The following is a 12,058-nucleotide window of genomic DNA, read 5'->3' as shown; positions in this document are numbered from 1 at the left end:
AAATTACACATCAAAAATGAATAATGATCTATATTACACTCATAAATAGGTTGTTAAGCATTCGATCAGCTATGTTTTTACATAGATTTTAAAAAATTACCCAACCAGGCTGTGGGAAATGTAAAATATGGTCCTGCTAAAACAAGGATAGGCTTAAAAAAAATGGCAGGATCTCACTAAATATTTAAAGATAATCCTCAAATTAAATTGTCTGACAACTTTTTTAAATTAAAAAAAGATGCAAATGCATTAAAAGTCATTTTTCAATGGTCATGAAATTGAAATTTTCATTCCCTTTAAAGCCTGATGCATCATATATGATGCATCAAATATCTCAGTGACCTTAACAAAATTTAGATTTTTTTTTTTACATTTCTTATAAGGGACCAATATTGAAGCAAATTCCAAAAAAATATAATTTTCTCTCATTGCTTTCATGGTTCAGGTTTCACAGGGTTAAGGAGGATTGTTTTGAGTTTACATTTTCAGCCAATAGTAGTAGTACATTATAACGTGCCCTGACACAATATGTGCACCATATTCTCATCCAGTAAGTAGCAATGTGTTATACAGGACTGATGATACCTGTATTGAGGCACCATGTCTGATTTCAGGCTTGACAGTGAAGAGAAAAAATATATACAGTAGGCTAGATCTTGCATATCTAGTATTTCAAAAGCGGCTAATAGCTACGCTAAGATTCAGTCTCATTTAAAAGAGAAAAAAAAGAAACTGAGAAAGACTGAAAGAGTTCAGCCTCAGGAGTTTCCTGCCTGGAATATCTCAGTCCTCCCTTGACCCAGACTCACAGTGTTGAAACACTCTGACTGCATTTTTGTTATATTGCCATATTTCCAGCCAAGAGTATGAAAGCTATGTGTTGTAATAGAGTGAAGGCGTGTCATTAAGGAGGACTCAGGCAAGTTGCCTGGAACATCTCAACCCTCCCTAGACTAGACCAGACCAAGACAGGCAATGTTGAAATTACGCTCACCAAGGAATGTCATGTCATGTCAGTTCTCCCAAGAGAGGGCCTCTGATTCACCATTATCTTCACATTCCGTTCTCTAGCATGAAATTGTCGGTCTGAGGCCCAGCCTCCGTTATTATCCTATGCACTAAATACAGAATGCCCAGCTCCCAAATACCTATTGCCTACGTATAGACCACCTATTGTAGAAGGTACATGTGTATTATAAAATACCTATTGTGTGACTTAGACTCTGTTATAGCACGCACTTAATAAAGATAGAATGGAGCGCTCCCAAATACTTATTGGCTATAAATCCTGTGACTTAGATTGTGCTATAATACACTTAATAAAGACTGAATGCTGAGCTCTCACATTAGTAGTGGCTATAAAGCCTGAGACTTAGACAGTTATATCCTTTGACCGAAAGCTGACCTCCCAAATACCTATCCGCCATAATGAAGAGCCATCGCCACCTTATGGTGTGAGCACGCCACATTCAAACCCCTGTTTCCAATAGCTGTGAATTGTTCTAGGAGTCCCTCTTGAAAACAACATCTCATTATAGAGTCTTGCATGTGTGGAGACAATGACCAGAAGGCGTAATCTCCTCCTGGGCGAGCGGCCGAGCCACTCAATCAAAAGAAAAGCTCATTGTCTTCCAGCCCCTGATATCTGATGTGTCAGCACAGTGCTGATTATCAACTGCCTGCCTGTTTGTCTGGTGTGTGTGTGTGTGTGTGTGTGTGTGTGTGTGTGTGTGTGTGTGTGTGTGTGTGTGTGTGCGTGTGCGTGTGCGTTTGCGTGTGTGTGTGGTAAGGACCCCCGCTTCCCTAAGATCCTGGAGAACCTGCGTCTGCAGAAGAGAGGCACGGGGGGAGTGGACACTGCAGCAGTGGGAAGCACCTTTGACATCTCCAACCTGGACCGCCTGGGGCAGTCTGAGGTCAGTACAGCAGCCCAGGGCCGCAGGAAACATGTTTGGAGCTGGAGCTATAACACTGAGCTAAGGCTGAAACAAGTCTACTTTGGACACGGTTTAAATTATTATTCATGAGGATTTCTGTGGCTTGCATGTGCAGTTAATTGAATTTAAATTCAATATTATTTTTACATTCACACCCAAAATCTTTTTTTTGCCTTGGAAATTGAATCTGCCGCACAGCACAGACATGTTTGACGCTAAGTACTGACAATGTGTGTCAAAATATGTCTGTGGTGGACATGATTTAAATACATATTAATGAGATTTAACCTTTTTTTGTACTCACAGTCAAAAGCATTTTTTTGCCTTGGACATTGAGAGTGTCCCTATTCTTTCCAACCTAGACATGACAACACAGGCATGTACTAAATACAATGAAATAACGCGGACACTAAGTATGGTTAACAGATTAGAGCTCAGACTGATCAGTGTAGACTTTGGAAGCCTCTAAAAACAATCAGCCTACCTACACGCCTTGGAACACCGTCAAGTATCCCTATCAATGAGAGGCTACTGTGTGCAGTTAAATTAAATAGGAAAAAGACATGCATTTATTTAATTGACATCAATTGGGGAGATGAGCTACATATGTGCAATGAAAGACACTGTTTGTCGAAGCCTATATACAGTTGCTGTGATGGCAGTTGAGACCTGTGGGTAAGTGCATGCTGTGCTCGGCTCATATCTGTAGGCCCACTACACAACTGCAAACATGTCCATATCTACACTATACCACTGCAAATGTGTTCATATCTATCTACGTGTACATATACTAAATAACTGCAACCTTGTTCATATCTATATACTGCACATACAGTCACTGCTAACTAACAGATTGCCTCTGCTCCTGCTCAAAGCTAGAATATGAATGTGCAATAAGGACAAAAAAAGACCTGAGAGCTTTTTTCTTATTGAGCAGTTGGCTGTGTCAAAACTATTTAATTTAATGGTTGTATCCTCCAAAAAGCCAAAGACGTCCACACATCAGCTCCCTTAGAAAAGTTAGCTTTTTAAAGATGTTACCAAAGCACGTAGAGGTTTTGTGCATACCACTCTTCACCAGAATAGCAGACTTTCCTGTGTGAAGTTAGCGTAGGTGTGAGTTTAGGTTGTGGTTAGTCTGACTCTGCTGCTCCCTGACTTCAGGCACGTACGTTTGCTCAAACACACTTTTGTTGACATTTGTGACGTCATCCAAAATGTGCTGCTCTTCAGAATGGTACGGAACAGCATAGCCTACTCTGCTGCAGAAGTGATCATGGTGATTGGTGTAAAGGTCATATGAGGTGGAGTGAGGTCTTTTTGACATCAAGATACTGAAACAGAAAGCCATCTGTGGAAAGAGGAAAGTGAATACATGAAGAGACACTGAAAGCCAGCATTTGCCTTTGCGGTTCTGATGCCTTATCTAAATTGACTGATAGTAGTAGTTGTACACACACACACACACACACACACACACACACACACACACACACACAAACACACACGTGCACGATAGCATATCAGCATTACAGAAGAAAGGGCTCCGACATGTCTGATTGCACGTAGAGTGCATGCCGTAGTGCACAGGATAATCCTAAAGGCACAGGATAATCCGAAATTAAGCAACATTTTTTTTTGAGATTCACATGGGAGTTTATACGCTTTTCATTGTGATAAGGTTAGTATAATATCTGATGCTTTACTGATATTTACTTACTGCAAAAACTCCAATGCAGACCTAGTCTTACTGGCACCACTGCCTCACTTTATTACAGTATTAGATTTTTTTAGCGCTCTTTCTCTCACACAAAACTCAAACACTCATTGTCAAAAACAATCTAAGGATGATACATTTAGGACAAAGTTGAAGGATAAATGAGCCGAGTCTGTGAGTATAACTAGCTCTCAAGCAAATCCTCATGAAAAGAACAACAGCAAAAAAAAAGACCCAATTGAGCATAACCCTCTTTTCTTTCTCTTCCTGGAACACATTTCAGGTCCAGCTGGTGCAGACGGTGATCGACGGCGTGAACTTCCTGATTGAGTGTGAGAAGAAGCTGGAGAAAGGACAGGACATCCGCGTCCCTCCTCCCATCGGCCAGAAGTAGACGGAGGGAGCAGCTCTGAGTGACTGGCCCTGACTCACGCTGCCTCAGTGTCCCCTGTCCCCTGTCCATGTCCCTCCTGTCCTGCACTATACTATTCCTCCCTCTTAGTGGTCAACCGAGTCAGAGGTGTCCACAGAGATTTTAGGCCCCTATGAACGAATACAGTTCTGAGTTTGTTTGTTCTTAATAATAATATTATTAATGTAATATTAAGAAAGTGATTTTAATATATTCTGCTCAAAGTGGCCCTGGTCAATGCTTGAAGCCCCATACACAGTCATTTGAACTTCACTCCCTTTGCTGGTGGCACCCCTGAATCGAGTTGCTTCAATTTAACCACACCTGCAGTTCAAGCAAAAACTCCTCCAAGCCTACGTCATTCCCAAAAATGCACAGCCGAGCCCAGGCCCTGTGGAGTATTACAACATCACGGTTAAGTGATAAACATGGTCACTTACAGAACGTGGTAAACCTGCTAATAGATGGCCTGCATGTGTCGTTTAGTTTAGAAAATGAGACCTCCAGGCTCTTCTATTATCTGATTTACCACCACCTCCACAGATTAACTTAACTTGGTTAACTACTGAACCACCTTCTTGGAATTCCCCTCTGGTCCTGCCCCCTCCCGGTCAGAGCATGCTCAGTTCATTTGTGTCCATCATGTCTTATTATGAACTCTCTCACTGTGTATACCGGAGAAGTGAATGTACTCCTTTTCATGATTGTGTTACTGTGGCCTCATTCAGTCATGTGGCAGACACCTATAGTACTTGATCAACTTTTACTGTATATGACATGTTCTACAACAATAATAATACCAACAGTAATCTTCTGGATGTAAATGCTTGCTCAGGTGAAATCAATAATCATTTCCAACTGTGTTAATAATAATGATCAATATTTTTTGCGAAAACAAAAAATGTAGCTCAATAAACAAAAGCTTGTATTTATCCAAACACATGATTTGTGTATGTCTATTGTGTGTGAGTAGCGCTAGGGTTCCGGTATTTTCTGTGTAAATCCTGCTACAGTACATTCCTAATCCAGCTAAATGCTGTGCCATATGACCGCACTGGTGAAAAAGGCAGATTTGGAAATCCCTGACATTCCTGAGTTGCTTAACAGTGGAAACCATAGAAACAGACCTGATCTCATGGTTCAGACAGGGTTCATATTCTATCTTTTACTTCCTGATTTCTCCATTGATTATGAAAAAAATACTTAAAGGCAGTGTGGTATTTATGGGACCTAAGTGCAGACCTTACAGCACACTGTAAATCAATTGCATTATTTATTATTACATAATTAGACAAATACTTGTGATCATAAAGACTTCATACTTTACCTGAATCCTTCTGTCAGTGTAACCTATCTTTACTGTGTTTTTTTAATGTACTGCATACAAACTGGTCTACATCACACCCTTCCTATCCTCTGTGTCCACACACACACACACACACACACACACACACACACACACACACACACACACACACACACACACACACACACACACACACACACACACACACACACAAAAGATGCTCCTCTATGTAAGACAGATCACATGCCATACACATAATAAGCCCAAAGTATGACGTTGTAAAAATAAATAAATAAATAAATAAATAAATAGACTGTCACAAGGATCTGGAATTCTGACAAAGGCAGGCTGCACATGCTGGGCCCCATATGTGGATGAGTAATCAGCTTCTGGTGCCAGCCTCCACTCCCTGCTCATTAGCTGCAGTACCTATCTTCAGACTGTTAACCCAGACATGTTGGCTGTCTGAACTTCACAACTTGTTAGATGGGCCATGGAAAGCCAAGCCAGGTTGTGTTTTTACGGGTTTTCATCCAGGCTACAGCTCTCCTACATGCCAGGAAACCTGAATCTTCTGGCATGTAGGAGACTTTATTTTCAAACAAGACCCAGTTGTCTTTCAACTTGTGTCTATGAAGGCATAGTGAGGCTTCTGTTTCGTGTCTTATTCTTATGTATTTAGATTTTGCCGTCACACTGTTTGGTTCATGTGATCCTTGTGAAAGCATTGTGCCGTCACGGCTGAGTGTGCCAGGCTGGGTCTGTTTTGGAAAAGGGAGCACCACAGTAAGCACCTGCCTAGTGCCTCCACCAGCCCTCGCCAAGCAAGCACTGAGCCCCAGACAAAATGGAGAGATGTTGCCATGGAGATTTAGGGCCTAAGGAACTCCTGCTAAGGCTTGTGGGGCCAGAGAGATAAACATAATAACACCGGCCGACGGATGGATGGGGGCCTTGGAATGTTGACAGGGGGAGAGAGCAGAACTGCATGCTGGGTAGGGTACCTTGTCATATGACCATGTTGATGTCATAAGGAGAGATTGAATGCAACATCTGAATAACGTTTTTTTTTTTTTACCTTTGTGTGTCTCCACTTTCATTGAGATGCATAACTTGGGAGCAAGGGGGTGTGGTGTCAGCAAGTGCTAGTTGCCTCATTTTCAATTCATCAGATGAATTGCAGCAAAATATATCCCAGAACATTTTGACAAATACAACACCCCATGTTGTGGCTATGGCTGATTTATAAGCAGTTTAACTTCCCTTCGGAAATGCATTACCATGCAAGGTGCATTAGAACCAGACATGCATCAATAGTTTCTCTCTCACCACAACCCTTACTATCATGAGAATGTCCCCATCCTTACACTGTTGCCACCCTATGTTATCTTCTGGTGAAGGCCTGCCTCATAATGATGACGATGAAGAGCTCTTTTCCAAACCAATATACTGTGTATCTATTTTAAAGGTACTCAAAAATGGTGTATTTTTATTGTGTGTCTCAGTTAATACCTCCGTTTTGTTGAATTTGGCAAGGAGAAATGAAATCGGATAGCATTAACCTTGTTTCAATTGCCACAATGCTACTTTAAAGTCACCTTAAAACTGATGTCTGAACATTGCATTCAAATTGCTTTCATAGTGTTTTGGGGAAAATAACTCTTCAAATGCTCTGACCAAAGACAGTCTGAGTCTGATTAATCATGTGTGACTCCCTGTTGCTCAGTCTGCTTATTTAGGCCTACCACACCCAAAGAACTGCCTCGTCGAACACAGCACACAACTCAATTCTGTCCTGCAAAATACATTCATTCCAACCTGCCCACTGTCTGGAAAGAGTAGTTGTAGACTGCTTGCTGTCCTTATGACGCCCTTGCTTTATTGGAGCCAGTGATGTTTTCAACCGGGCCAGACAGCAAATACAGATCTTTGCTTGAGGAAGTGTCAGCTGTGAGTCTGGATGTGCCAAGACCATTCAAAGTAACACTATACTAGAAGTGCAGAGAGTGTCTGGTCCCCGGTCCCCCCTATAAACTCAGTGTCCTACTGTATATGACTACAGTTGCTTAGGCAAAATTTCACTGCATCGAATGTTTAGCACCAGGGGAGACCCCCCTTACAGTGCACATGCGGTGTGACAGGCTGACAGGATGAGAGCTCTGAGTTCAGTGATCATATGGGTCAGGCCAAGAAGCCTGTGTAGAAGTTTCCGTTCCATATCAGGCAAGTCGTCTGGTTTCTCCATCAGAGGGATTCACATGGGTGACTGACATGAAGGACACTGCTATAGCAGAAGTGTACTGTACTATTGTCCCACCATAACTTACAGTAGCCTAGGTCTACCAACAACCAAGGAATGAAAGGGAGACCAAGAGTAATTTGTGGTGTAGTCTGTTTTCAATTGTATGATTTGATATGAAAGATCAAGACCATATGCTCCAATGACCTCAATCAGAAAGGACCAGTTAATTGGTATCAAGATAAGGAATTCCCACATTCAGTACAGTAAATATGGGTGCTGTCGATGTCAGTGGTAATGCTTGATAGATAGCACCCCCTTGTGGTCACATGCCAAAACGGTCACTTTGCATATAGACATCAATGTGCTGTTTTAGTCAGAATAAAAGACTACAACCTGAACATTAGGAGCCATGGGGGGCAACATGGCTCAGTGGGCTGGTGCACCGGGGTACCATTATGCTGACTGCTGAGGATCCGATTCTGGCCCAAGGTGATTTCCTGACCCGTCCCCATCTCTCTCTCCTCACTCCTGGACACTAAATCCTAAAGCAGTACTGAGTAAGGTTTTTTTTTTCAGGTCAAAATAATTCAATTACACTTCTTTAATTCCAAAATTGTTTCAACTCTTCATAACCTTGGCAGGGCATTTCTGAATCTGCTCTACCACCCTCCATGGGCTGTTACTGCCCTATATTTAGCGGTCTGTCTAATGTTGCTTTAAGAAATCTGGGCCTGGAATTTTGACTCAGAGCTGGTTGAATCAAATTTCTATCAGGGCTTTTACTTTCTAAACCCGGGACTGACAAGAGGAGTGTCAATCAAGTCAAGTGTACTTGACTTGGCAAAGTACACTTGACTTGATTGACACACACCTCTGCTGATAAATATAGGCCTAGAATCTTTAGGGAACACACCATCTTTATGGAATACAACATCTTAAGGGAATCCTTGGGGTTGACCTGATATGATCCTTATACCTGCCAAATTCTGCAGCCTCTTCCTGGTGTCCAGGTCATGCTGCAACATCCCCAGCAGCTCAAAGTACCTGAGGAGAGAGTCCCTCGGCTGAAAGATCTGCTCACTCCAGCCATTGCAGCGCCATCATGTTCTCCTCCATGTACATCTCCCAGTCTCTGGAGGTAGAGATGGCATCTACACATCACATACTGTACACTTACAAGCAACAGGTAATGGTCCTACAAGATAGTTGTAACTAAAATGATCACTCTACTGTAGTTATCAGTGTAGTTTGGTTGTGCCACGGGTGCCGCGAGGGGGGGAAAGGTGGTACAGATTCTAAGGGCCCGACAGCACTGACAGGGCCCCTGGAAGGATGCTGATAACATAATTTGTCATTTTGGGGCCCAAAATTTGAATCTTTCATGGGGCCCAACATTTTTAGCGGCGCCCCTGGGTTGTGCAGTAGTTTTTTTTTAACTTGTTTACACTTGACCATTAGAGGGATTGTTCGTCTTATATCCTGGTCAGGGTAGTGGTTTTAAAGGAACAGGCCACCGTACTTCCATACATACTTCCATAATGGAACGTGTTCTTCTCTGAATTGAGATAAGCTGATCTGTTCCTACCTTCACTCCTGTTGGTTGTATTGATGAAAGTCGGGGGGTATGAAATGAAGTGAAGGTATCAATGCGATGTTGAAGCGCTCACAAGGTGTGTCTCGTCTCTTTTCATTTTAGTTCCAATTTTTATGGCATACAAAATTGCCACATTTCATTTTGTGTAACTACACTTGGTTTCGTGTAACTGACCCTGTAAGCATATGTAAACAGGGAAAACGTGGAAGAGTTTGATCACATCTAACTTCAGCACCCAAAAATACAAGTAGGCATGCTGAACCTAGCTACATGCCAACAGCAGAACAACACATGTCATTAAAGACGTAACGTGGACTGTTCCTTTAAGATCAGACTTTTGCAGGTTCAAATCCCAACTGTACATCCCCATAGGCCTACATTTACAGTATTGCTGAAGTAGCATTTGGATAAAAGCATCAGCTATCCCTTTGGAGAAAATCAAAACCTTTGGATAAAAGTGTCAGTTAATTGTAATGTAATAATATAATGCACTCTGGGTGCTCCAGTCATCCCTGTCACAGAGAGGTGTCCCAGCCTGAAGCACTACTGTTCTGTAAGTCGTATTTATACAGTACAGCAGTGGTTCTTAACCTTTTTTTCTTAAAGCACCCCCTTATCTGCACCCAAGACAGGCCGTGCACCCCCAAAACAAACTTCTATACGTGTATACGCACACAAAAAATATTTAAGTGATTAATTACAATAATTCTTGTTTCAGACATTAATCAATACTTGAATGAATTTACATGGGGACTATATGTTTTAATTTGGTTTAGATCTGGCCTAATTATTATGTTCACTAGAAAGATTTTGGTCACAACCTCAACACAAACAAAATTCCTCGCACCCCCTGAAATCTCTGGCGCAACCCCAGGGGGGGCCCGCACCCCAGGTTAAGAACCACTGCACTACAGTACTGTTTACATAACCCCAAAACCCAAGCCTAGCCTATAAAGGGTATGAGGTTTACATGCTACTTCAATGAGTCATAAAGTTATGTGTAGGCCTATAGTATGATATAACCAACTCTCTCACCCTACATGCTTTGGAGACAGCTAACCTGATGAGTCAGATGTTCTGGAAGGCAGAGGCCATCTTGAGGGTGCATGGTGCTGGAGGCTGGGCTTCCTCAGGTGCTCCATGATATGGCTCCATGATATGGATGTGAGCCTGACTGACTGTTGCAATGATCAGCCCTGGGAGCTATTTTTTTTTGCCTAGTACGACAACGCCACAGATGGCCAAACTCGACTTCTCATTGGTCAACCTTCACAACTTCCTGTGACAGGTTAGGGTTTAGGCATGGTTTTGGGTCTGGGCACAATTTCGCAACAAATTTGCCAATACCTTGCTTATTTCGCCCTTCTTGGCAAAAGTAAAGAATCATAAACATTGCTTTCGTGACAGGTTAAGTTTAGGGAAGGTTTAGGTTTAGGCACATATCAAAAGTGAGGCGAGTGTCGGCTTCAAGACTCCTGTTGCACGTGTTGCAGTCTTGCCGCTCTGGAAGTTCGACCAATAAGAGGCCACCTTGTACAAGGAAAAAAAATATCGCGCCCTGGGAGGGCACATTCACATATGACAAAATAAGGCTGGATCACAACACTGCCTGGGCATTTTGGCATAGACCAACCCCTTTCACATAACAACCCTCTGCTTTTCTACAATGTTATGATTAGCTCAGTCCACAGTCTATATTAAAGACCAGCCTATGGGCTACCCCCATCTAAATTGAGGGTGGATCTCTAAGTTAGTACAAACAAAAAAATCATTGGCACACCTGGAAAATGCCCTGTATGCCAGATCACCAGCCCAGCCCTGCTGCAAGACGCTTACCATGAGGTGGTAATTCAGACTAGGACATGAAATAATTGTGCAATTGCAGCAATGACAAAGCAGAAGGCTGTGAGTGGAACCATTGTCTGGCATTCAAACTGCTTAACTGCATGTAATAGACCAGTAGAGTCGTTGCCGTTCTAAGGCCTCCCAAATGACTCGCTGCACAGATTCAAACAGAGACTTGATACACAGTGCTGTGACTGGAGGACAGATTTCATTGCCCGGCTATGATTATGTCCACGTGGGTCTGATGCTAGATCAACCTGCCAGATAAATATTTAGTTTACAATAAAAATATTTAGTTTATATAGTTTACTAGGCTCGGACATGAGGCACAGTCTTTTACAGTACTTCCAAGTACAAAATGACTCCTTTCTGTTTTTTTGGGGGTTTTTTGTAAGCCAAAAAGTACAGGACACAACAGCTGGTGTGTGTGTGTGTGTGTGTGTGTGTGTGTGTGTGTGTGTGTGTGTGCGTGCGTGCGCGTGTGTGTGTGTGTGTGAGGGGGGGGGGGGCATGAGTATGAGCCTATTCTAGTCTATAGTATTTTATTCTATTTTATTCTACTCTGTATACTCAGTCAGTGCCTCCTCATTCCGCTCCCCATACAGTGCATGGGCCCCTGGTAACTCTGGTCCTCTTACTCCTATTACAGACCAGGGGTGAATTTCTCAAAACCAAAGTTGCTTACTACATTAGCTACTTTGTTCTTTTCAATGCATTTTCCCATTGGCAACTACCGAAGTTGCTAACAGGCTAACTTCTCTTTTGAGAAACTCACCCCTGGTATGGTGAGGAAGGATTCCTTCCAGTGGCTGCACGTGTCCATGAGTGGAACGCATGAATAGTTCTTGAGATGACTCTGCGTGCCATGTTGATGAACTTGTCCCTTTTGGGGGCGATGCTGAGACACAGCAGCTGGCGAGTATCTTTCCCTTGCATGGCATTTGTTTGCTTGTTTGTTTGTTTGTTTAATCAAGCTGCGGCCTACTTATCCAACCAAGATAGGCC

At 42.5% G+C, this 12,058-nt stretch overlaps 1 protein-coding gene across 3 annotated transcripts in view; it reads left to right on the top strand.

The window, feature by feature from the left end:
• LOC134447891 (creatine kinase U-type, mitochondrial-like) overlaps window positions 1–5,008 on the top strand; it is a 15,861-nt gene extending 10,853 nt beyond the window's left edge. For all 3 annotated transcript variants that reach the window (XM_063197603.1, XM_063197601.1, XM_063197602.1), the window contains exons 9-10: window positions 1,791–1,916; window positions 3,938–5,008. In XM_063197603.1, coding sequence (XP_063053673.1) covers window positions 1,791–1,916; window positions 3,938–4,048 — 237 coding nt within the window. In that variant the 3' untranslated portion in view covers window positions 4,049–5,008. The remainder of the gene's footprint in view (window positions 1–1,790; window positions 1,917–3,937) is intronic.
• Window positions 5,009–12,058: the final 7,050 nt, after the last annotated feature.

Source organism: Engraulis encrasicolus, chromosome 4 (assembly GCF_034702125.1).
Source record: "Engraulis encrasicolus isolate BLACKSEA-1 chromosome 4, IST_EnEncr_1.0, whole genome shotgun sequence".
Taxonomy (NCBI): Eukaryota; Metazoa; Chordata; class Actinopteri; order Clupeiformes; family Engraulidae; genus Engraulis; species Engraulis encrasicolus.
Note: the sequence above shows the minus strand (reverse complement) of the source record. Positions and strands in the feature narration are given on the sequence as shown.